The 25,717-nt window shown below is 36.7% G+C and overlaps 2 protein-coding genes and 1 long non-coding RNA gene across 10 annotated transcripts in view; 2 read left to right on the plus strand and 1 right to left on the minus strand.

Annotated features, from left to right (window-relative positions):
- LOC110837658 (uncharacterized) overlaps window positions 1–21,771 on the minus strand; it is a 64,375-nt gene extending 42,604 nt beyond the window's left edge. Inside the window, exons 1-2 of one of the 2 annotated variants that reach the window (XM_022080050.2) lie at window positions 21,503–21,771; window positions 12,013–12,110 (exon numbers count right to left, since the gene is read on the minus strand). In XM_022080050.2, coding sequence (XP_021935742.2) covers window positions 12,013–12,110; window positions 21,503–21,771 — 367 coding nt within the window. Of the gene's footprint in view, window positions 1–6,430; window positions 7,142–12,012; window positions 12,111–21,502 lie in introns of those variants that run through there. The other variant, XM_022080049.2, reaches the window with a different exon arrangement.
- Cad74A (cadherin 74A) overlaps window positions 1–25,717 on the plus strand; it is a 145,307-nt gene that overhangs the window by 22,219 nt on the left and 97,371 nt on the right. The window lies entirely within an intron of this gene.
- LOC110837662 (uncharacterized) overlaps window positions 17,975–25,717 on the plus strand; it is a 38,753-nt gene continuing 31,010 nt past the window's right edge. The window contains exons 1-3 of one of the 6 annotated variants that reach the window (XR_015534826.1): window positions 17,975–18,303; window positions 18,844–22,201; window positions 22,287–22,676. This is a non-coding gene — a long non-coding RNA (uncharacterized LOC110837662). The other 5 variants (XR_015534822.1, XR_015534824.1, XR_015534823.1 and 2 more) reach the window with 5 other exon arrangements.

Consider the following 25,717-nt stretch of genomic DNA (forward strand, 5'->3'; position numbering starts at 1 on the left):
AAATTCCAAGAAAATCCTTGCGTGTTTTACGAGTTAATATTCGCGGACAGACAGACAGACATGGAATTTCTGCTACTTTCAATTACGAACGCGTTTAAGACGTAATCTCGTATAATTCCTCTTTAACAAAAATGACCCTGAAGATGTTCCTTTATACCTGAAACAAATATCTTAATAAAACTAAAATCTTTAGCGATGTGTTTGGTGGTTCATACACGAGGTGCGCTGCTGTTTCAATACACACCACAACGTTGGTATATCTAAATTTCCACACGGCTTTTTGACTGAATTCGCCACCTCGTCTGTCCGAGGCTGTGTCACCGGTTTCTCACCGAGGATACCAGGGTTCGAGCCCAAGCAATGGGGAGAGGTTCTCACAGAACGTGCCATTCCACGCTGATGCCCCATATTCACTCGTATATCAGCTGTAGTGTGGACAGAAGGGATCGTTACAGGTTCGGTTCCACAGAGACGTGGTTTCGCCCCATAGCAACGAAGGCTTGCCAATGTCTATTCATGTCCACGGGGGAAGATTCCTTATCTCAGCTCGAAATTCGTATCTTCCCTATAGTTCAATAGTAAACACAACATTATAGCAACAGTTGACCATTGCCATGAACGTCTACACCCCTAATTCTGCAGTTGTTACCTTTAAAAATATATATATTCCTCTTTAAAGTCGAAACGCTTCAATACATAAAACATTTTATGAACTACAAAACTCGTTATATGAATTTAAGCTCGGAGGTTAAAATGTAGATTGTGGTCTTGTGAGGTCCCAGAGGAATGTATCGTCTTGTCTGATAATTGAGGCAGCAGGTACCTCGGTAAACTTGAAAGGGTGGTTGGAGAAACTGTCGTCATATTTCAATTAACTAACCTGGTACTAACTTTAAGTAACTGAGTAAAACCATTAATTCCAAAGGTGTTATTGGAGCCGATCCAAGGTCATTATTACGATGTTATCCGAAGAAATTGCTACGAGCTGAGGATGGCATCGCTTCACAATGTCGTAACAGTGTGCCCCCAGACAATGTAGGAATGTGGAGCATGGCGGTAGGCTTTAGGTTTGCATACGTCACATTTTTCAAACAGGTATGACAAAGTCTTGAAAATTCGTTACGAGAATTAAAATGAACAAACCAACGATTAAAGTTTATTAAAATTAATAGTTGACCAAATCAAAGCTTATTTCCCTTTTTTTAAAAAAAATAATACCTCATTTAGATAGTCTCCTTTGTGATTTATATGTCTCGGTCCTTATTTTGGTTTGAGCAATTTTCCTCGTTTCAGAATAAATAATTTGATGACTTTTACAGTTCTTTTATATCGTGTTATAAACTCAAAATATAGAACATCTGTGGTAAAATGAAACTTATTAGATTATCAAAACAAACAAAACTGATTAAACTACACCAATATTATATTGGACAGTTTATTCTCTGAGATTTAATTGGTGTATACGACGTTTCGGGAGTTGGAAGGTTATACTAACACAAAATTATTTCAGTGTAGTGATTAACAGTCTATACTAATATTTAAAATATACTGAATATAATCCTAAATATTCAAAACTCTCAGTACGTCTGTAATAACAAATCATCTGAACAATACCGTAGACTCGACTGCCGAACCGTCGTGTATGTTCAATATACGCCATTCCGAAATCGCAGGAGGGTCGGTGTAATGCACTACCAAAACGCCCGTAACTAAGAAACAAATGCTAATTCGATAATGCCGGCTGGCACACTGATTCACTATGAATGTAGGCCGCACCCCCTAGCGGCAGAAGCTCGTACTACATCCGGTTCGCCCTCTATTGACACAGTCTTGGAACTTTCCGATCGCACCTCGTATATCGCGTACTGAATAGCAAATATGTTACCGACAATGTATAGAATGCCTAAAGTCAGTAGGCAGAGTATGGAATAAATCGTAATGTTAATATTGTTTGGTTGCGTAAATTAAAATTAATCAAAATCGATCGGGTAAGCTGTCAAGATGGAGGTTGTGCAAGATAGTCGCGAAAACGGAATATAACAAACGTTTTGAGAATTAAAAACAATTGTTTTATATTAAGTTTTTGTAAATATAAAAAATAAAATAAGAAAACTTCTTTGTTATATGCTTTTCCTAAAGAATCTGAGGCATTTTTTTAAAAAATTCCTAGGTATTCTATAGAATACCAAGGCAAAGTATAAAATAAACTGTTAGTTTCATACATTGCCTAAAAGTTTTAGGTATTTTATAAAATGTCTGGGGATTCTATAGAATGCCTGAATTTTATATTTTTCCTACTGACTTTAGGCAATCTATACATTGCCGGATTTCATAGTTTACCGGTAATATATATTTCAAAAGTTATTTCTATAATGAACTAACCATTGTCACAAACATTCAGAAAATCTTGTATCGTATCGCTCATTTGTGTAATTTGAAACTACGAATGTAACAAGAATCCTTTGTGTAAGCCTGAGATTACATTCCTCTGAGGTGATTCCAAAGCTTGGAAGTAAATGTCTGATATTTCATTTTGTTATCCCGATCTAGTGCCGAGGTCAAGATTGAGTAGAACCTATACAGCCTCTCCCCCCCATGTGCCTACATGGCGTATAGTGGGACAGATTTACTTTGCATGCTTGAACCTGGCGTCAAGATTGTTGATCGATGTATTAACGTTTCCTTCTGAATCAGTTTTGAGCCTCGGCCATAAGACTCGATGCCCCATAATTCTGAACATAATACGAGCTAATTCCCAAATTCATAATTTGTTTTTTTATATTAGTAGCAAATAGTAAAAATTATAGCCACGCTGGCCTTGTAATCCTGGGGTCTCGGGTTCGATTCCCGGCGGTGCCCGAATTTATAACTTGTGTTGGGCAAGGCCGTGGTCTAGGCAACACGGAGTTTTCCTCCGTGGCATCCCAACAATTACTCCATTCACACACAGAAGAAGGCAGTGGCAAACCACTTCTGGATCATCTGCCAAGAACGTATATGAACAGGTCCCAGTCCGAGAAAAGGATGGAAGGATCCTGTTCATATGGACCTGTCGTCAGACAGAACACTAAATAATAATAAGATGAGGTGGTCTAGCGGTTAGAACGCTGGCCTTGTAATCCTGAGGTCTCGTGTTCGATTCCCGGGGGTGCCCGAATTTATAACTTGTGTTGGGCAAGGCCGTGGTCTAGGCAACACGGAGTTTTCCTCCGTGGCATCCCAACAATTACTCCATTCACACACAGAAGAAGGCAATGGCAAACCACTTCTGGATCATCTGCCAAGAACGTATATGAACAGGTCCCAGTCCGAGAAAAGGATGGAAGGATCCTGTTCATATGGACCTGTCGTCAGACAGAACACTAAATAAATAATAAAAATTATGTTAGGACGTAACCATTAACCATCGAGAAACTTGTATGTTGAACATTCTTCAGACAGTGGACAATGTCCGGCATAATATTGGTATAAAATTACTTTAATTTACTCGTGAAGGCCAAATTGATGTCCCTTCTCATACCAACATTACAGCCGCTCCCCTATTCATCGCCGTCAGAGAGCTGAATGACTCGGACGAACACTGACAATGATTCCAACTGGCCGTACGAATGAATCTCAATTACATCCTATTTCATTGTGAGACTCTTGGGTCCTTGACCCATATTCAGTGACAATGATTTGGTTGTCATCTTTAGTGACAGTGCGATACACTGTATATAGCTACTCCATTGTAAACACGCTGCTTCAACATTGCACTGAACCACCGTACGAGCGCTCCAATCAGAAAGCAATTGCTGACTGCAAGGCATTTGAAATTTGCGGGAATCTGTCAAAGACTATAAGTCTCAAAGATATGTTGCTCAACATCAGAGAGAGGATTATATACTTTGCGACAAATTAGTAGTAACTTGAATATAATTAGGGCTGAAACATACATAAAGTACGCTCCCAAAAACCACTTTACACCAAATAACTTTACTATTAATATATAGTATTTAAAATTGGGTGAAATTTTCAGAAGTAGCTTTTGAATAAATCGCTATTATGTCAGTCAAAGACCAATGTTTCCACCAAAATTAGATTTTAGCTTTAAATTATATATCCTAAATATTAGGGTACCTGAAGATGGAACCGATATATTTCTCCGAAACGCCAGTAACCACGCACAAGACTGCATGTAACTGCAACCCAAAATCCATATTTTATATTTTAACCGCTGTGATAACCTCAGATGTCATACAAATGTATGACATGTTAGTTGCGTTAAGAGTTCAGATGGAAATCATCATCATCATCAACAACAACAACTACTTTTGAGAACCAGACTTCAGCCATTTTGATTCAAGATGGCAGCTTTTACTTTCCAGTAAACAATGTGAGTCTTACGTATTCCTAAAACTTTAAAGACTCACAAGAGAGATTTGAAGGGTTATTAATCTTAATTTTCACTTAAATTATAATTTAAATTTAACAAACAAAATTATATAACTAAAAATTTTTGTATTGAAGCTTCGAGTTTTATATATATATATATTATCACCTTTCGGGGTGAGGTCTGGCCATTAAAAGTTTCGTATTTTTGATTAATTCAAAAATAAGCAATTTTCCAAAATCATATTATAATAAATTACACGATTTATATTAAGAAACCTTATTACACTAGATTACACTGGCTGACTTTCGAGTACTCTAATTTGTTATGAATACTTTAAATTAATGGTTCCAGACGTGCCCCAAAATCACCTGTCCGAATAGTGGGTTCGACTACTGATATTTTGCGTTATAATTTTTTTTTCATAAATTTATATTCTCACTTTGTCTTAATAGTCGTGTTTAACATTTAAAACATTTTATTTTCACAATTCTGATGTAATGAAACTTCCAACAAGAACACGACACAAATACAAATAGAAATTGTAATAAATGTCGTCTTTCGTGTGACGTATGATACAAGCCCCTTAATTTTCAGTCGCTGTAGTGAATGGTCCTTCTTCGTCTTATGTTCTTTGAATGACATCAGAAACTTCAAACGCGCGCACTTTAAATGCCCCAAACGCCCTGAACCAGCAGCGATCCCCTGTATTGATCTCCGTTTCACTACAATGTGTGCCATATTGACTCCTACGGGCGGAATTGTTGACCATTTGCGTAACAGATTTGTTAGAGCTCGTAACAAACGGTACAACACTTTTGATATAGCAACGATTCGTATTTGTTATAAAATACTCACTATTAGTTTTGAATCCAAATCAAATTTCTGTCGTTCCAAAATTAATCTACTATAAAATTCGTGATTTGTCGTCAAGAAATGACGTCATTGTTATTAAATACTCGCTATTAGTTTTGAATCCAAATCAAATTTCTGTCGGTCCAAAATTATTCTACTATAAAATTCGTGATTTGTCGTCAAGAAATGACGTCATTGTTATTAAATACTCGCTATTAGTTTTGAATCCAAATCACATTTCTTTCGTTCCAAAATTAATCTACTATAAAATTCGTGATTTGTCGTCAAGAAATGACGTCATTGTTATAAAATACTCGCTATTAGTTTTGAATCCAAATCAAATTTCTGTCGTTTCAAAATTATTCTACTATAAAATTCGTGATTTGTCGTCAAGAAATGACGTCATTGTTATTAAATACTCGCTATTAGTTTTGAATCCAAATCAAATTTCTTTCGTTCCAAAATTAATCTACTATAAAATTCGTGATTTGTCGTCAAGAAATGACGTCATTGTTATTAAATACTCGCTATTAGTTTTGAATCCAAATCAAATTTCTGTCGTTCCAAAATTATTCTACTATAAAATTCGTGATTTGTCGTCAAGAAATGACGTCATTGTTATTAAATACTCGCTATTAGTTTTGAATCCAAATCAAATTTCTGTCGTTCCAAAATTAATCTACTATAAAATTCGTGATTTGTCTTCAAGAAATGACGTCATTGTTATAAAATACTCGCTATTAGTTTTGAATCCAAATCAAATTTCTGTCGTTCCAAAATTAATCTACTATAAAATTCGTGATTTGTCGTCAAGAAATGACGTCATTGTTATTAAATACTCGCTATTAGTTTTGAATCCAAATCAAATTTCTGTCGTTCCAAAATTAATCTACTATAAAATTCGTGATTTGTCTTCAAGAAATGACGTCATTGTTATTAAATACTCGCTATTAATTTTGAATCCAATTCAAATTTCTGTCGTTCCAAAAATAAAATAGAAATAATTATCTTTTACTGAAATATAATTTTTAATTTATGTTTATTTAATATATTTTAAATGTGTAACCAATTGTTATAAGATCGACTGATCTGCTGTGTTTTGCATTTACGTGTATACAAATCCTTTTACAGGGTGTTTTATTATTGACGAATGTAAGAAAAGTACTTTAGAGTGCGTATTGATTCTAAGTGCTAGCATCCCACCTGTATGGTAATTCGAAGGCTCTTCAGAGAGGAAGCATGCTGGTTGTTGATTGTAAGGAAGCTGATACTCGTGAGTTGGATAAGAGCTGTTATGATGATACACTTGATTACGATGTTGGAGTCCACGACATTCCATATAGTTGCAATAATCCATTCTGATATTTAATTTTAAGTTCACCTTTCACTATTTAATATGATACTCGGTGATTTATATTCTATACGAAACATCTGTTCTTTCAAACTTTTATACGGAGAAAACTTTGGTACAGTTAACAATATTTTTTTAAAGGTTTTTAAACAATTTACTATTCTAAAGGTCCGGAAATTAGATTAATAAAAGTATAGTTTCCAAACTTAGTTTCTTTTTTATAATTCAGTTGCAAGCACTGTTCACTTTTGTACGTAATAACACTGAAATATATATTTTTTTTACGTGAGTTTACAGTCTAATAATTTGTTTTTAGACGAATATTTTCATGAGTTTATAACTCGTGTTCACAAAACATAAAAGAATTAACAATTAATTCATCTGTTTTTAAGCAAAATCGAGTAACACTTTGCCATAGACTCTTCTCGAACCTGACAAATCTGACGATAGGTTTTATCGAACGCTCGAAGGAATGAATATCCTTCCTCGCGAACTTGGAAAAAGCGTGTTTGCAACACTGCGCGGAGGAGCTCCGTGGTATACCGGCGAGTAACGCTGGCTGGCTGGCTTGCTTGCTGGATAGTACAGGAGGATAGCAGGTCAGCCGACGGCAACACACACCACCATCCACGACCAAATCAATACCTTGACGGGCGGGTGGGTCGGTGAACAAGGGGAAGAGAGGAGGCTCTGGACTTGCCTACAGCCTAATGTACCCCCACTACCAGAGTACTATTACTATATATTCTATAATCCATACTATCTACAATGTTAACATGGAAACTTTTACCACGAATAGAACTGGTATTAATTTTCTTAAGTATTATTTCACTGCATTAAAAATATCTCATAATATTACAGCCACCAAAAAGAATTTTATAAACCGGTAATATTTTAAGACGCTGACTGTATCACATAAACTAATTTTTATAATAGGATAAACATTAAAATTAAGGGTTTTAAAAGTATATTTATCCTACACGTCTATATTTTTGAAAGTTTTCGAAACAATGAGAGAAATTTCGACATACAAATAGCTCAATGACAGGAAAACAATAATGTATATATATATATATACATATAGTCTGTGTGCGTAGTGTTCATTGTTTGCACGGAGTATAAATTTTTGTAACAATTGTACCAAAGCTCAGCGACGAGATATTTTCTTTGTATACGTGACGACTAAGGGCCACGGTGGTCTAGCGGTTAGAACGCTGGCCTTGTAATCCTGGGGTCTCGGGTTCGATTCCCGGCGGTGCCCGAATTTATAACTTGTGTTGGGCAAGGCCGTGGTCTAGGCAACACGGAGTTTTCCTCCGTGGCATCCCAACAATTACTCCATTCACACACAGAAGAAGGCAATGGCAAACCACTTCTGGATCATCTGCCAAGAACGTATATGAACAGGTCCCAGTCCGAGAAAAGGATGGAAGGATCCTGTTCATATGGACCTGTCGTCAGACAGAACACTAAATAATAATAAGATGAGGTGGTCTAGCGGTTAGAACGCTGGCCTTGTAATCCTGGAGTCTCGGGTTCGATTCCCGGCGGTGCCCGAATTTATAACTTGTGTTGGGCAAGGCCGTGGTCTAGGCAGAACACTAAATAAATAAGGTTCTGATGGCAGTTTTATTATAAATGCCGTCGGAAGGTTATTCGAACGTAAGAGAAAGGAGTTAATATTTCAAATTTCTTTTCTATAAAAATTAGTATCCAAACATAACTTACGTTTGGGCAAAATTTAGGAATGGGCTCTTAACCAGAATTATGTTTTTGTTGTTTTTTTTTTATTTAAAACGCACAGATGTAAAGTAGGTAAATCCCGTCCTGTCAGGAAAGCCACTTCTAGCAAACGAAGTAACAGCTACTGAAATCACCTGCTACGCTGTGACGTATTTCGGAAGCGTTTTTAAAATACGCCACTGATCACACAAAGCGAACTGTGCGAATATCTATATACTTGTGACGGCGTCAAAGAAATAAGAAATGCACGCAAACGTTTGATAAGAAATATTTTGATAATTTTATCAAGGGAATTTTTGTCCGTCAATTGGCTATACTGGAGTAATCTCCTGTCTTCTGACTGTCTTCTGAGGGTGTGTTTGTAAGAAGAATTCGGCCTAAAATTCAAAATTTGTACGAAATTAAACAAACCCACACGTCAGACTGAAAGTAAACATTATATATTGACTTTGGATATGAACTTTATTTTAATATTTAAGTAAGCTTTAATTTGGTTCTGTATTTTTTATATTTAAAAACAAATTATATCAGCTTAACGTTGTAAGAGAAAAATGTAAGCACGTATAGCAACTTTTTACAAATAATTTTTTTTGCCATTAATTTAGCAGTAATTGAATAACGCTCCCCACGGTAACGTCTTTTTGGCGTGTAAACTTTTTTATAAGTACGAGTTCCTTGGGATACGAAAAATTATTTTGGAGGTATTTAAAAAAAGTTTGTGAAACACCGACCAAGACTGAGGATTGGTCGTAGGTGTAAAAAAAATCTTCCGAAATTACAAAAGCTTTTTGAATTCGACGGATTTTTTTTTAAATTACCCAGACAGCGTCTGGAGGACATGGGAATTTGTACTTTCTGGTGTTATCAATTTATACGTAGTCATTAAGAACGCACTGGTTTCAAGGAAAATGAATCACAGTCTAAACATAACTTACGTTGCCCAATTAAGATACTTATAAAAGGGAAAGCGACTTTTTTGACATAACAAAGAAAACACAAACTGCGTCTTGTGAAGTGACTGCTTCTATAACATAAAATCCTTTTGTGTCCTGAGGTTCCTTTTTGCGCTCTGTCTGGTCTGCTTTGGTTACTAGGAGACTGTATATGATTTTTTTTAACTCAAAGACCTATCGACGTCAATCGATGTTTCGTCGCCAGGTTACATTACGAACAATTACAAAGTTTAAGCAAGAACTTAACGTTCGACGTCACATATTTCTGGTACAAATTTCACAAAGTATATTTTATTTGAAAAACACAAAAATAATAATAAAAAAATCTCATAATATAATTATAACCATTTACCTGAAGAAGGAAGAAAAAACTTCCGAAACGTCATGTATACCAAATATGGTTTACTTTAAGAAATTGGCGGTGTCCAGTATAACATTTATACAGAGTGGTCGAAAAGTCACGCAGACTTACGAATATTGTACGGATCAGAGGTTTAGAAAAAAGTAGGAACTTCTGATTCAAACTTTTATTAAGTTCGGACTTTAATTTTCCGCTATGTATTTACACTAGAGTTGTAATATGGAGGCTGGACATGTTTACCTCTTTGAAAGAGAAGTTTGGAGGAAAAAAAAACAGAAAATATTAATTAACGAATGTAAGGTGGAAATGTTTTAATTAATATGAACAGAAAGATCTCTTGAAACACTAAAGCCTACGAACCGCAACCGCGCAAACGAATATTTCAAACAGAAATTAATTCCCAACACCCACATTACAGCATAACTTACGTCTCCACAGAATTTAAGATCGTCATTTATCATTTCCAACATAAATGTAATTAAATAAAAAATAACAACCATTTCAACTCCTTTAATCTCCGATTCTCGAAATCGGTTCAACAAACGTTGAGGAATTTACTGACCAGCTACGCGACTATTAGCTTCTCAAGGACGATGTTCCATGAATTGAGGTCAAAAACCCAAAACCAAACTACCTTGTTTCCTTGTTTTCAAATTGAACCCATATATTTGACAAAATACATGGACCATGGGCAAGGCCGTGGTCTAGGCAACACGGAGTTTTCCTCCGTGGCATCCCAACAATTACTCCATTCACACACAGAAGAAGGCAATGGCAAACCACTTCTGGATCATCTGCCAAGAACGTATATGAACAGGTCCCAGTCCGAGAAAAGGATGGAAGGATCCTGTTCATATGGACCTGTCATCAGACAGAACACTAAATAATAATAAGATGAGGTGGTCTAGCGGTTAGAACGCTGGCCTTGTAATCCTGGGGTCTCGGGTTAGATTCCCGGCGGTGCCCGAATTTATAACTTGTGTTGGGCAAGGCCGTGGACTAGGCAACACGGAGTTTTCCTCCGGGGGCTTCCCCGGTTTCAATTACTCCATTCACACACAGAAGAAGGCAATGGCAAACCACTTCTGGATCATCTGCCAAGAACGTATATGAACAGGTCCCAGTCCGAGAAAAGGATGGAAGGATCCTGTTCATATGGACCTGTCGTCAGACAGAACACTAAATAAAATAATAAAACTCAGGTGTTCATGAAATTCCCCGCTGTTTATAAAACCCAAAAGTTCATTACGATATTTAAAATAACCCGCAAGGTGCCCATGTCACGATCCAGATGAATCTATTAAACACCCTCAAATCCTATATCCGTAAGATCCTCTTTACATTATCCTCCCATTTACGTCTAGGTTTATCAAGTTATCCCTTTCCTTCATGCCTCCCAATCAACATTTTGTACTCGTTTGTATTCTCCCCTATGGGTACTACGTACCTCAACCTAGTCTCTTCCTTCTTGAGTACATAATCGTAGACATAAATAATAAGCAAATTAAATTTAAATTTTTAACTCTATATATAAGAATCTCCTCCGAAGGTATTATCTTTTTCTGCCCAGTTCAACGGCAAGTTCAGTTTCTGGGCAACACTAAATTTTGTCTCTGATTATCGTGAAATAAACACGAGACAATCAGAATTGCAGACAGAACAGTTTTTACGATAGTCTGTGCACTGCGCCACGGAAAGGCACGATGATCTTTTTTCAGAAATTTCAGAGATTACAGTATCGAGTTCCGGTCTGGATACCATTCATCCTGACTTTGAGTTTCATGATCGTATTTCTCAGCCCCTCCAAACAAATATTAGCAGGCCAGCATCGTCGTTCCAAAATCATTATTTAGTAATATTCGGTCTTAGCTATTAATCTATGCGTACATCGGACTAAATAATTTTTTTTAAAAAAAATCATAAAACAATCCTTTCGCTGCCTCCTACAAACAATGCAACAAAAACAATAACAAAAGTGACTTAAGCCAAATTATTTTAAATGTTTTATAAAATGAATTCTGAAGATGGCTGTCTTCTGGGTTGTCGTCGATGTCGAATACCGACTTTACCTTAATTCGCTATGCTTATTACGAAAATTTCCATGGTTTTATTATAAATATATTCCATATGATTACTTTGATTCTGTACTTTTAATGACTTATACCACTCTAGCTCTGATCGACTTAAATCATAAAATATTTTACTAAAAAATAAAAACTGGTCAACAGTTCTCTTACTTAAAATCGCTAGCAGTCAATCCCAAATAGATCGGGATCGCTGATGTTTCTCAAAAATTCTGTGGTAAATTTTTTTGGATATTTTCTGACGTGTAAGAGATCTGCTACTAATTGACATTAAAAGAGAATTAATTACTTACCGGGATATTTCTTTTTATGTTCTTCATGCACCTGGCGAGCAAGGGCAAAATATTCATTCTTTTTCTTTCTTTGCAAGGCCCTCCACTTAGCACCAAGTCTGCAAATATCAAACAGCAAAACTTGTGAGAACACAGGCAGGTTATAGGACGAACCCTGAGGACGAACGTCCAAGGGTTGCAGCTGGGTGAACGCAAAGTCACGAAATATTTCACCTGTTCTCGATGATCAGAACGTTTTAAGTAAATACAAATAAGATATTTAATTTCGAATTAACTTCATGCATTCTCTACCAATTTTGAACCCTTTTCAATAGTGAAAAAATAGTTCCTGTACTCATAAATTCTACTTCTCCACTGTAGGCTAGACTTCTGTCCTATATATCGTGCGTTCAGTTTATAACAAGGCAAATATAAATGTATAATCCAGCAACGAGAATCAAATTAGTCTCAAAGTTAATGTGCTGAGTTTTTGAGTCGAAATTTACAAAAATAAATATTTTTCATTTATTAGGGCTCTTAATTTATCAACATTATCATCACAAAAAATATATCTTTCTCTCTCTAAGAAGAATATATTTCTAAGTGTGCGTTCTGAACACGAAAAATTTCTCAGATATAATTTTAAATGTTCGCACCTTTGCCATATTTATAATCGTTAACTTGTGAACAAAGATTATAAATAATTTACAGCTATTCTTATAATCTCCCTTTAAACCAAATTAAATATTCTTAGCTCCAGTGGTCCAATTAGTTATCTCTGTGACACCGAAAACAAGTTGAAATATTTCGTGGGGTCGCCATCTTTTTTTATTCTGTTTTATTCAACGAAAAATATTCTCTAACAAATATCATCTTGGTCTAAGTTGGCATAAGATTTGTACAAAATTTTATGAAAATCGGTCATATGATTCAAAAATCTGAAAGGGGGCACAAAACAATATAGTTCTATTATAAGACCATTTCTTTTTCATAAAATAGTGTAGTTGCGTCATATTGTGATTTATTAAATTAAAATTAAATTATTTGGTTATTCCGTCAAATCAAAATGTATTTAAAATAAGATAATTAAAATAATTAAAATATCATTCTGTGTTCCATATTCCAATTGTAAATCGATTATTCGATATGGAACACAGAATGATATTTTAATTATTTTAATTATCTTATTTTAAATACATTTTGATTTGACGGAATAACCAAATAATTTAATTTTAAGACATTTCTTTTCTAAAAGGAAACAGCAAATCAAAATGTGCCTTATTAACCACTTACGTGGGTTCATGTACCGAGCTAAATCATTTTAAAATGTGCACCTTGCTTACAAAGCTGTTTACCGACGGATAGACTCACAAATAACTTGACTGCCTATTTCGGTATTTTCGTAACGAAAAGATTCAAAAATATATGCCTATTAGTTTCGTTATATATGTCCGTCTGTCTGTACGTGTGTAACAAATGACAATTGAACGGATTTCAATAAAATTTGACTTTGATTTCACTAAAATTCGCTGACAGGCTAAAGTTTTGGTTAGAATTGGACAAAAATAACCGACGCTTAAGATGAATACCTAATTCAATCGAGTATCTACACGAATCCTGAGCGTAAGTCGTTAAACGTTAATCGGAGATTAAATTGTATCGAACAAAAGTTGTAGAAAATAAAAGAAAACGTACATTTTATGTTCAATAAAGTCTTACGGTTTTGAGAATAATTAAATACAGCCAATAATTATGCAGTGTCGTCTAATTATTCGAGAACGGTTTGAGATTTAATTACGTAAAGAATTTAACTTTTTTTTTTGTCATGTCTTAGGATAACTTGTGATCTTGTAACTTTAGCTTGGGAGTAAGACGCATTTTAAACATTCCTAAACAGTCCTTTTGAGTATACAAAATCTAAAAGTTTCGATTGAGTTCGTTGCCAAGGAAACCAGATTCATTTGACGAAATCTCTTTCAAAGTGTTTCGACATATTGGACGTCGCTGTTTCAAGATTTTCGGCGTTTGAGGACGAAGTGCTGAAGACAACATTTCGAACTACAAGACGGAAAAATATCAGAAGCCGGGAAAAATTTATGTAATGATGAATTTCATAATCTGTACATTTTGCCCAAAGTTCTTAGGGGTAATCGAAACCAAGACTTACGAGATGAGGCACATAGAACGGAAAAGGTGAAAGGCAGAGACCACTTCCGAGACCTAGGGGTCAATGGGAGGGATGTGAAGATAATATTAAAATGTATTTTTAATAACACAGAAAAAGTTTATCGTGGCGTGGACTGGTTTCCTTCTGTCACAGAAGTGGCGGTCTGTTTGTGACTAGAAGAATGGTATTCATTCGAGTTCTATGATTTGTACATCGCCACATACGTGAGGCTAGGTTACACACGACCGCCATATTTGAGCTATTTTTTTTAAGTTCAGTAGTTGCTAAATAGTCCGTGAGTGCACTGATGTTTGTGGAATAATAATATTTTCCGCTTAATAAATATTTCCGTCTATGGCCATACAATTTGCCTTTGGTGGCTATAGAATCAAATTATATGCCTTGCCAGTGTTTAACCTTCTGAAGTAAACTCAGTTCTTATCTCAAAACACAAAGCGTTTCCATAGCAAAACATCAATTTGTTGTTGCTGTTTTAGGAAAGAATATGTTTATTCTGAGAATCATATGAAATCTATAAACAGACACTGGAGAAAATATAAGAGTCATAGAATATTTATCAGGTGGTATATACCATTGGGCTTTTAAATTTTAAACGTACAGCGCTTTCGAGCTCTCTGCTACATGAAATATGGCTCTTAGAACACGAATAGTTACATTTTATTTACGTATTAAGTCGTGTATAAAGCGGAAACCTATTATATTTTCGCGTTTCCATGGCGGCGTCGATTATACAGACGGACGTCTTCTTGGTTGTTGTTGGGACTTGGTGATTGTGGCAGCGAACACCTCTAAATCGCCATTAGACTTCTACCAAACTACACGAAGACAGACGTCTTCAAATACAAACCCGTCTATAACGGAAAAGTATCCATTTCCCTTGGAATTCCGTCATAAACAGGTTGTGATGTAATAAACCGCGTGGATCCAGTGGTTTTAAAACAACCGTACAACACTAGTGAGCTCTGTCTGTTGAAATTAATATTCAGTGAGTACTAGAGACCAAGTGACAAGCCACTTGTTGATGCTAGTCACTCTCCCCTGCAGATTCGGGTCTGGGGGAAAGCAATTACTGTATTTGGACAGTGAATGAGAGACTTCATGCAGGCAAGGTCCCCCTCCGAGGGGAGGATGGTTTTCAGTTCACTATCCCTGGATGAATCAAACGTGGAATGCTTTTATTTCGCGATGAATTCGTTTCGAAAGGCGTTCTTTGCATATTTTGCGTACGTCATCGGCATTGATATTTATTTATTACAAAAAAAAAATATTAATAAATCCTTTGAAAGGGTTACAAAGTTCAAATATCTGGGAACAACAATAACAAATCAAAATGATACTTGTGAGGAAGTTAGGAGGAGACTAAATTCCGGAAATGCTTGCTACTTCTCAGTCCAAAATATTTTGTCTTCCCGTCTGATTTCTAAGAACTTGAAAATTAAAGTATACAAAACAATAATCTTGCCCGTTGTTTTGTATGGGTGCGAAACATGGTCTCTCACTCTGAGGGAGGAACACAGATTGCAGGTGTTTGAGAATCGGGTGTTGAGGAGGATATTTGGGCCTAAGAGGGAAGACGATGGGGCGTGGAGAAAACTGCATAATGACAAATTTAAATATCCGTACTCCTCCCCTAATATTGTCAGGGTGATTAAGTCGAGAAGAATGAGATGGGCGGGACATGTAGCGCGCATGGATGGGACAAGAGGTGTGCACCGGGTACTGGTTGGGAAACCTGAAGGGAAGAGACCTCTGGGGAGACCTAGACGTAGATGGGAGGATAATCTCAGGCGGGATCTATGGGAGATAGGAGTTGAAGGAGACTGGATTTTGTTGGCCCAGGACAGGGTCCGGTGGAGGGCTTTGGTTAATTCGGTGATGAACCTTCGGGTTCGGTAAGCCATCTAGTTAGTTAGCTAGTTAGTTAATAAATTCACGAATCTTTAACCTTCAGGGTTGCAAAATCTAATGATTCTTCACGTTTTACATTATATGTAGTCAGACATTTTCCATTAGAGATAAAGGAGTATATGAAGATTCTGTCCAAAGTAATAAATATCTTAATTTCGGGCTGTGTTTCGATTTGAAAGGATTATCTGCGTTGTACATTATATATTAATGGCCTCATAGCAACCACCAGAGTTTATAGAGGAGACGAGGGGATGAATGGGTTGTATATATCTCAATTCCATCATTAATAATAACACGACAATACCACCAACAGGTGGTACTTCATCGTAAAAGTAACTACGACATATCAGCTGTCCGTCGCAGGTCCTACAAGTCTTGTTCGCTCATATTTACGTATTTCTTCCACAATTTCTTTTATTACTGGTGAGGGCATGAATAATGACCATCACAAAGTCTAAATTTGAAGAAACTGGGAAGGTTTCCGTCTGGAATTTATCTTGTATACTCAAAAGAAAAGAGAAATTTTGTATAGGAATGGACGAGGGCCTGTTTTGTGGTTAACACCGACAATCGCGGTTTGATTTGGGACGGTCACGTTGACTCTGTGTGGCCCCGAGGCGTGGGTCTTAGCCGCTGGTATAGCGGATTCGAATCCAGCTTCGGGCGTGCATATTTGCCCTCGTCATTTCGTGTTGTGTTGTCTGAGAACGTGGTTATCGTTTCGGTCTCATATTAGGGTATTTTGGGGGGGGCGTGGGGGAGGATTAAATCTCGACTCCGAGACCGACTATCCGGTTTTATGATTTCCTCGATTTCATCACTTCCTGTAATGGTCAGAATTCGACAAAAATTCTTCTAACAGGTTTCATTTGAGATTCTCACAGCTACAAATATAAAGATGGCCATGTTTTGGGTTCTAGGACCATTTGGTCGATACTACATCTTACGATTTTAGGCAGTTTCTTGAAATTGTTATTTTTAATCGTTGTATCATCTGCCAAGTTTTTATAGGCTCTATATCGTAATAATATCAGGATAAATTAGCAGTAATGGTAGGGTATGACAGCTAGGGTAATCTGAATAAAGTATTATCTCAGCATCTCTTGTAAGAACTCGGAAAACTACTAAAAAAAAACTTCTGAATATTTTACAACAGATTGCAACCTCATTATGTCATGTTTAGTTTTAACTTTATACCACAGACATCTGTTCTTCAAGACGACAAATTTGCGTCTTAAAGAAACCATATCCCACTAATGCCATTTACAACGTCACATAACTAAGTTCTCGTATGTGAACACAGGACACTTGTCCGTATACCAGCGTGTCATTTGCCTGTGCTATTCGATCTATAGCTTGAAGGCTAAATTACATCAATGTTGTCGCTACAGATTGGATTTCTGAACTGAATCACCTGTGTGTGTGTGTGTGTGGAGGGGGTTGGGGTTGGGGGGGGGGGTCAAAATTTTAAACCCTGCATTCCTGAAACAAGTATTTTACTATGGATATTCAAATCCGCCACTTTATTCTACGAAGGATCATCACGAAGTAACAACAATAACTCTTCAAAAATTCATTAAACACACACTCAAAATTCACAAAAATATTAAGTTGTTTCTGCCCCCCCCCCCCCCAACAAAAAATATTTCTAGCGCTCTGGGAAGTGGGAGATCCAATAACATTAATTCAATACACTCCCTCAATGGTATATAAATCTTCACGATACGATATGGAAACATCGTGACACCTATCGACCAGTTTATGTACTACTCTCCCGTACAAATACGTCCACCACGTGTCCTGTTGTGGAACAGATACCTCAAAGCTAAATATGTACCCCATCTGTTGAAGAATTTTACAGACTGAACGGTTTATCAGTAATTTGATTTTGTAACGTTGGCCACTCCGTAGGAAACCATCTTGAATCCTCGTCCCGTGCGTAACAAGAATGAAAATTGAGCTCGAGGAACAAGTGTATTTGTCAGAGAACAGTTTGCTGAAGTTTTTAGTAGCTGGAAGGAACGCACGATTTTGGGTGAATTATATATACCAAGACAGAAGTTAAAGTGAATTTCACACCAAATAAATTTGATGACTATTATAGCATGTCGTCGAAAACATACCAATACATATTAAATGCTACTGATGAAGCAATGTAAAAGCAGAGTCATTTCCGAGACTCTTTCATCATCAGAACGGTTAACGGTGGCATTGAGGTAAGATTTCTCATGTGGAGATTGCTCAATACGTGTATTGAAACTTAAATCAGATAAAGCTGATTTAATCGTAAAGTTCATATGCTTGTTACGTAATATTATTATCGAGAAAGAAGGTATTTGTGATTCAACTGTCACATCGTCGACACCACAAAATGTAAACATAATAAATATTAACAAATCACGATCAAATAATTGGTCAGCAGAACTGGTCCTTGACATCAGAGATACATTTAAAAACTGTTTTAACAATAATGAATGTAGCATTGTCCAACAGTTTAGCGTTCCCTAATTATCTGTGGCACAATCCACTACTTCAATACACATAAACGTAGAATTTGTACTGATGTAGCATGGAACAATTTGTAATAAATATAAATTACTATATATATATATATATATATATACTCACTTGAAACAATTCATAACCTCACTAATTTTTTTTTACCATAAATTTCTTTAAACCTGTTGTGACGAAGTTTTCATTTTATGGTCCCACAAAAGCTTTTACATTGAACACAAGATTAATTATTTTTTCAGTATACATCACTTCGCGCGACTGAAAATAAAACCTGTTTCGAAAGATGAGCGTTGTCAAGGACACACGCAGGGAATATGCGTGCAGTGTGACCGCAGCCTGATCCGGAATAAACAGGTGAATAGTTTTGTGTAAAGTCTCTCGTTCGATTATCGTCTATGGTCAGCTTTGACCCTCGTAAAGTACCACAGAGGTTTCGCCTTGCCCTCCGTGGTCAGTCTTTATCCATCAGACTGGAAGAGAAAAGACGCGGACAAACATCCATGCCTTGAGTGGGACTCGAACCCACGGTCAGGCGCACAAGGTCCATGTCTTAGACAGCGTGACCACTGCTGCCGGTAGTTAGTGTATTATAGGAAGGCAAAGGAAATTTGTCGCGCTATACGCCATGTAGGCGCTTGAGGGGAGAGGCTGTATTAAAATGTGTTTAAATGAAACCTATATCAAAGTTCATACAGGTAAACATTTGTCTGACAAGTTTCCTATTCAGAATGGTCTAAAACAAGGAGATACTTATGTTCGTGAAGGATGATCTTTGACGCTAAGGGAGGGATGTGAACTGATGGTGTTTGAGTTCAGAGTGGCTGAGGAGAATATTTCGACCCAAATGGGATGAAACGCTAGGAGGCTGGAGAAAGTTGCATAATGAGATTATATGGGCAGGGCACGTAGCCCCCCGTGGGAAAGACGAGGAATGCGTGCAGGGTTTTGGTAGGCTAACCAGATGGAAAGAGACCACTAGGAAGACCTAGATGAGGATGAGGTGGCATGGACTGGATTCATCTGGCTCAAGATAGGTATCAGTGGCAATGAACCTTCAGGTTCCATAAAATGTTTGGAATTTCTTGAGTGACTGAGCTTGTCAGGAAGGACTCTGCGTTTTGGAGAGAGTAAGACGAGGGCTACGCGACATGTCCGAAGACGCTGCCAACGCTTATGTAGAAGTACCTAATGGAGAAGTCCAAGAAGAAATTAAGGAGAAATTTAAGGAAATTCTTTATTGATGTATGTGGATTTAGAAAAGAGAACCTTTCTAGTTGCAGAACTTTTTTTTTAAAACATTACTGCCCCTGTAAGTGAAGATGATTCTTAAAAATTTGAAAATATTATTTAGTTCATTTCACTGAATGAAACAGTGAATTAAGTTCTACTCATGGTTAGGGATGATTTTGCAGTTATTATAGAATGCAGATACAATAATCCTGCCAATGAGCGCTTGGAACAAACTGTCGAGACCAAATACTCGGATATGTTTTAAGATCATAAGTTAATTCGAGGAGTTATAAAAATATATATTCTTATGGATGTAAGTATTTATGATGATTTTGAAGTTTCATAACTGCCACGGTGGTCTAGTGGTTAGAACGCTGGCCTTGTAATCCTGGGGTCTCGGGTTCGATTCCCGGCGGTGCCCGTATTTATTACTTGTGTTGGGCAAGGCCGTGGTCTAGGCAACACGGAGTTTTCCTCCGGGGGCTTCTTCCCCGGTTTCTCCGTGGCATCCCAACAATTACTCCATTCACACACAGAAGAAGGCAATGGCAAACCACTTCTGGATCATCTGCCAAGAACGTATATGAACAGGTCCCAGTCCGAGAAAAGGATGGAAGGATTCTGTTCGTAATATGTCGCCAACCTCCTGTAAAGGAGGCGGCGTGATAAAGAAGAATTATTTTCTGATGCGATGTCTCAGAATAATATTTAATATTTTGTGTTACTCATATTTTAAATATTTCTTTCATTATAGTGGACATTAAATTGTTAACGTTCTCATTTCTGGATATAACATGCCATGTTTTTATTAATCCAAGTTCTGTGCTATTCATTTCTTTTTGAAAGGTGGAAAATAGGAATTCGGGGAAAATGTCTTACACCATACAGTCCCTTCATGACATTTTGTAATCAGAATTGGGTGTAACATGGAAGTTCCAACTTCCTTGTTATTCTTATGCCTCAACAATTTGTGATTGTTCTTAAAACTTTAACGCTGTTATGTGTACTGAACAAAAGCTGTTTTTAAGGTGTGTGTGTTTGTTCATCTTACGCTCTGTTGTTGAAGATCTAACTCTTTTACTAATGGCATGTGAGCTGTACATTTTACCAATTTTTATATTTTTTGCAGTGTATAATATTTATTATCCAATATTCTAATGACCAAAGTCAGTGTATGATCTGAAGCTTTCATGGCGACAAAGTATAATTAATTCTCGTCGGGCTACCAGCCATGTAATGTGGTTTAATGGGGGAAACGCTAATGTTTCGAGAACCACCTTCATCCTCCTCCTGCTCAGGGTACTCCAGTAAACCACCTTACGTGAATTCGTTATAGGCCAGAGTCAATGTTGGATGTAACATAAAATCATAAAAATATCCGCCTACTTTATATTCATGTTATGTTTTAAATTATCTTAACTTTTTTTAAAATGTTTATCAAGTGACAGCAATTATGAAAAAAGAAAGTTTAGTGGAATGTGGTTGAAGTAAAAGATTTTGGAAAATAATCTGTCACCACAAAAGCACAAGCTAAATGCACACCACATTAGAAACTTCAAATAATAGGTCCGCTGAATTTGAATCGCTTTGGAAAAAAAAAATTGTCATCCACAAATGCTCTTCACATTAAATTATTTACCCTGAAGCACAGTTTGTATTGCAACTTACCGTACACTGATCTCCTTGTTATCTTCGTGCGGGTATCGTACAGCCATTTTCTTACGCCATTCGTTTGAGTATATCATAAACGCATTTGGCGGTCGAGGAATTCTGTGATCCCACACGAGAGCACAATGATTCTTAGGTGTTTTTTGGTCATGTTTCACTTGTTTCTTCTTTTGACACTGTTTCTTTGGCTTCTGGCGATAAGACTGGTGCATGTGCTGACTATTGCTTGCAATGTGGTCTATGTTTTCTGAAAGAATAGTGGAATCCATAAATATAAGAATCAGAATATGGTCAGCAGTATAAAAAAATCCATGGCTGTTTCCGATTAACCCAATCCTGCAGGACACATTTTTTTTGAAGAGTTAGACATAAACAACTGAAGTAATACAATTTGCTGTAAGATATTGTAGGTGCGTCATATTGTGATTTATTTAAATAGTATTAAAAATATATTAAAATTGGCCGTCAATCACAATATAAGATAATTAAAAGATTAAAATATCATTTTTCGTTCCGTATCGAGTACTCGATTTACATATGGAACATTTACGACATGTTTCGGCTATCATAGAGCCGTCATCAGGTGTTATGTTATAAACTTTTTAACTGAATTACTGATTTTTAATGTCGGTAACCAGCCACGATCCGATACAGTATACTTCCAATCTCTCCTAATACTGCTACGATATTACTTCTCGGGTAAGTTTACATGATTACTTTCATCTATTTGTTTTGTTTTCTATATTCAATTTTCATTAATAGTATTGAAACCTTTACTTCACAGTCCAATATACACAACATTGGCATCACTACGACATACAATCATATTAGTGACATGTGACACAACAACGGATGAAGATACAATATGAAGGACGAGAAAATGATAAGAAAAATGAAAACTAAAAATCATTAAAAATCAGTAATTCAGTTAAAAAGTTTATAACATAACACCTGATGACGGCTCTATGATAGCCGAAACATGTCGTAAATGTTCCATATGTAAATCGAGTACTCGATACGGAACGAAAAATGATATTTTAATCTTTTAATTATCTTATATTGTGATTGACGGCCAATTTTAATATATTTTTAATACAATTTGCTGTGTTAACATATCTGAATACAGGTGCGTGTAGAAGGGGTGAGATTTCAATAAAGTCGGTACAACAGAGAATGTGTGAATTGTGAGTAATAGACACACAGTTTTGTTTCAGATGACACCACGAATAAAAATATCTAATAGTACAGAGCAGCATTACGACTGGTCAGTTTCTATATCCCTCAGCCATAACGAACACATTTCTTAATATTATTCCAGTAGTATTCAGTTGATAAAACATCCTCTGATACGCACATCACTCAGAAAAAATTACTCTTCGGATAACATTTTAGAGGAAGCGGGCCAATTTTCTCTTGCAGTCCCACTGACATCAATTAGAATAGTTTACAGCAGGTTATTTTACGAGCTTCCTTAACTGCAGACATGAACATATTTGTTGGGCCCCTTTTTATCACGTATGATGCCTCTGGTTGCAGATTAAGGACGTGGCCCTCAGATATAAAGGTAGCTGCAAATAAGGAGTCACAGGCAGCCAAAAATAGCTGGTCCCTGGCTTTGGGTTGGATGGGCATTTATAATTTGTCACTGTAAAGTGTGTTTAAAAACGATTAAGATATACTATATTTAATTCAACAGAGCAGTTACAACAACCAAATGATTTTGGAGATGTAGGGAAACACTACGAGCTTCTTGTATGTTTTTACTATGTGCACCGCAATGTACACAGCAAATGTCTAGCGGTATTGAAATTCCTCCTGTCTGCTCTGTAGCGTTGTTTCGTAGACTAGAAGAGCCACAATTATTTGACCTCATAGCTCTGTCAAGAACTGGCATAGGTGATCTGTAGATGCACACATTGATGATAATGACATTTCAGACACTATCCCTTCTTCTATGGCTCTCCGGTCCGTATTCGGTCCATGGCCTCCTCAATTCTCCTCTTCCATTCGGTCCGTCTGTCCGAGGCTTTGATCAAGGTTTCGAAACATCTTCCTTTTTACGGTGCAAGGTTGTTAGCCTTGTGACCAACCCCCAACCTGGAGGACCAGGGTACCTGTCTTAGTCTGACCTCTCCCCCTTGACCAATCTGGCTAGGGAGGCCCTACCAGTAGCTCTTGGGGTCACTGAGGTACTCAAGCCCCACCATCACGACAAGGTGAAGGTACCATTAAGTGGGGCAGACACCATCCCACTGTAGTTATACTTGTGTCTAAATTAGGCCACCTTAATATTAGTGGGTAATGAAATATTCACAAAACAGTTAATGGTTATGCAACTGAATTTTTGCAAAAATTAAAGGTGTTTTCTAATAGTGGACATTTGTAGTGCTGTTTAAAAGATCAGAACTTAATGGACGTTGGTGTGAGCTAATCTGGTTATCATAACATTTTGTCTCATCCCGTCCAAAAATTGATAGTACCGACGATGGTAGAGATGAGAAATGCACAAATACATGCAATTTCAGTTGAAAAACCCGAAGAAAAGTGACATCTTGGAAATCTTAGGAATGCATGGGAGGAAAGTGAAAATGGATCTTAAAGAGTATTATTGAGTTTGTCTGGCTTGTAATTACTGTCAAGTTCTTGGTAAATGGTAACAAACATTTTGATTCCATAAAGGATAGCTGAGCAACTTTTAGCTTCTTAAGAAATGCTCTAATCAACAGAGTTATTAAGAAACTGTTGTATTCTGTCTGTCATTTCAGTTTAAATGTGAATAACTCATTTATATAAAACATATCTTGCTTAATACACAGTAGAACAATTTTCTTAAATAGCGCAGTGTAGTACAGATTTCCCCACTTAATGGTACCTTCACCTTGTCGTGGTGGTGGGGCTTGACTAACTCAGTGACCCCAAAAGCTACTGGTAGGGCCTCCCTAGCCAGATTGGTCAAGCGGGAGAAGTCAGACTAAGACACGTACCCTGGTCCTCCAGGTTGGGGGTTGGTCGCAAGGCTAACAACCTTGCACTGTAAAAAGGAAGATGTTTCGAAACCTCGATCAAAGCCTCGGACAGATGGACTTAACAGAGGACCGAATGGAAGAGGAGAATTGAGGAGGCCGTGGACCGAATACGGACCGGAGAGCCATAGAAGGAGAAGTACAGATTTATTTACTGCAAAATACAATTTTCAGAAAAATCCAAATTAGCCTGTACTTGATTTATAAAAAAGTTTTTTTCAAAATACATTGAATAAAACCATCCTGAGTATTACAGTGCCATTCACTGACAGATGGCTCCTTCATTAATACGACATTTATGACTTCTGAATCGACAAGGTTTTTTTATTTCATTATTTTTCTGAATTATCTGGTAAGTTATTTCCAGAAGCAACTAACTTGTTAGTTTTGCTGTATCTGACAGAACCTGCTCTCTCTCTTTTCTTGGGAGAAATTTGACCCAAGAGTCAAAATGAAATTTTGTGTAAGGACTTATGAATCGGTCTTCTGTCAGAGTCTTATGAAAGAAATAAATGCTACTTTTATTATACTAATGCAATCTCAACTTATCTTAATTTACGGTCGCATTACAGAGGTAAAAGTATAAAAATATTTTGGGGATTGGCTTATAGGTTTAGGTCCAGGTGGATGAGAAACAATTATGTCATTATGGGCTCAAATTAACAATAATACTTGAATTAAATCTGAAGTTGGCCACAAAAAAGTTTGTTTTAAATGTAAATAAAATAATATGTGAGCTACATTAGGAAGAGGCCATAAATTATTGTAAAATTGCCCTTAAATGTGACCAGCTGCTGAAGCTGTAAAAATTCTCTGTCATGACCGTCTTTTCGCAAGGAACTCAGATTTTGATTAAATGCTATATTTATTTTTCAAACTTTTCTGCGCATTAAAATTCTTGTAAATAAAAAACAGGCATTTGTAAGACAGCTAAGTTTGTGTTTACAAATTTAAAACCTGAAAATGATGGCACAGGAAAATCAGCAAAATCATCGCTAACTTGAAGTTACTCTCTTGGGAGGCAAAAGGTCTTACCTGGGCCAGTAAATACAAAGGACCTCTTCCTGGTGCCACGTTTGGTGCGTTCTTTAGGTGGGATACCTGATGTCGAGGGCACATCCATTTCTGATGTGCTTTCAGTCTCAAAAGATGTACTGAGCGAACACAAAATGTCGTCTATATATTCTTCTAT

The sequence above is a fragment of the Zootermopsis nevadensis genome, unplaced genomic scaffold, assembly GCF_977971745.1.
Source record: "Zootermopsis nevadensis isolate Lab colony 2312 unplaced genomic scaffold, Znev_1.0 Znev_ptg000011l, whole genome shotgun sequence".
NCBI classification, from domain to species: domain Eukaryota; kingdom Metazoa; phylum Arthropoda; class Insecta; order Blattodea; family Termopsidae; genus Zootermopsis; species Zootermopsis nevadensis.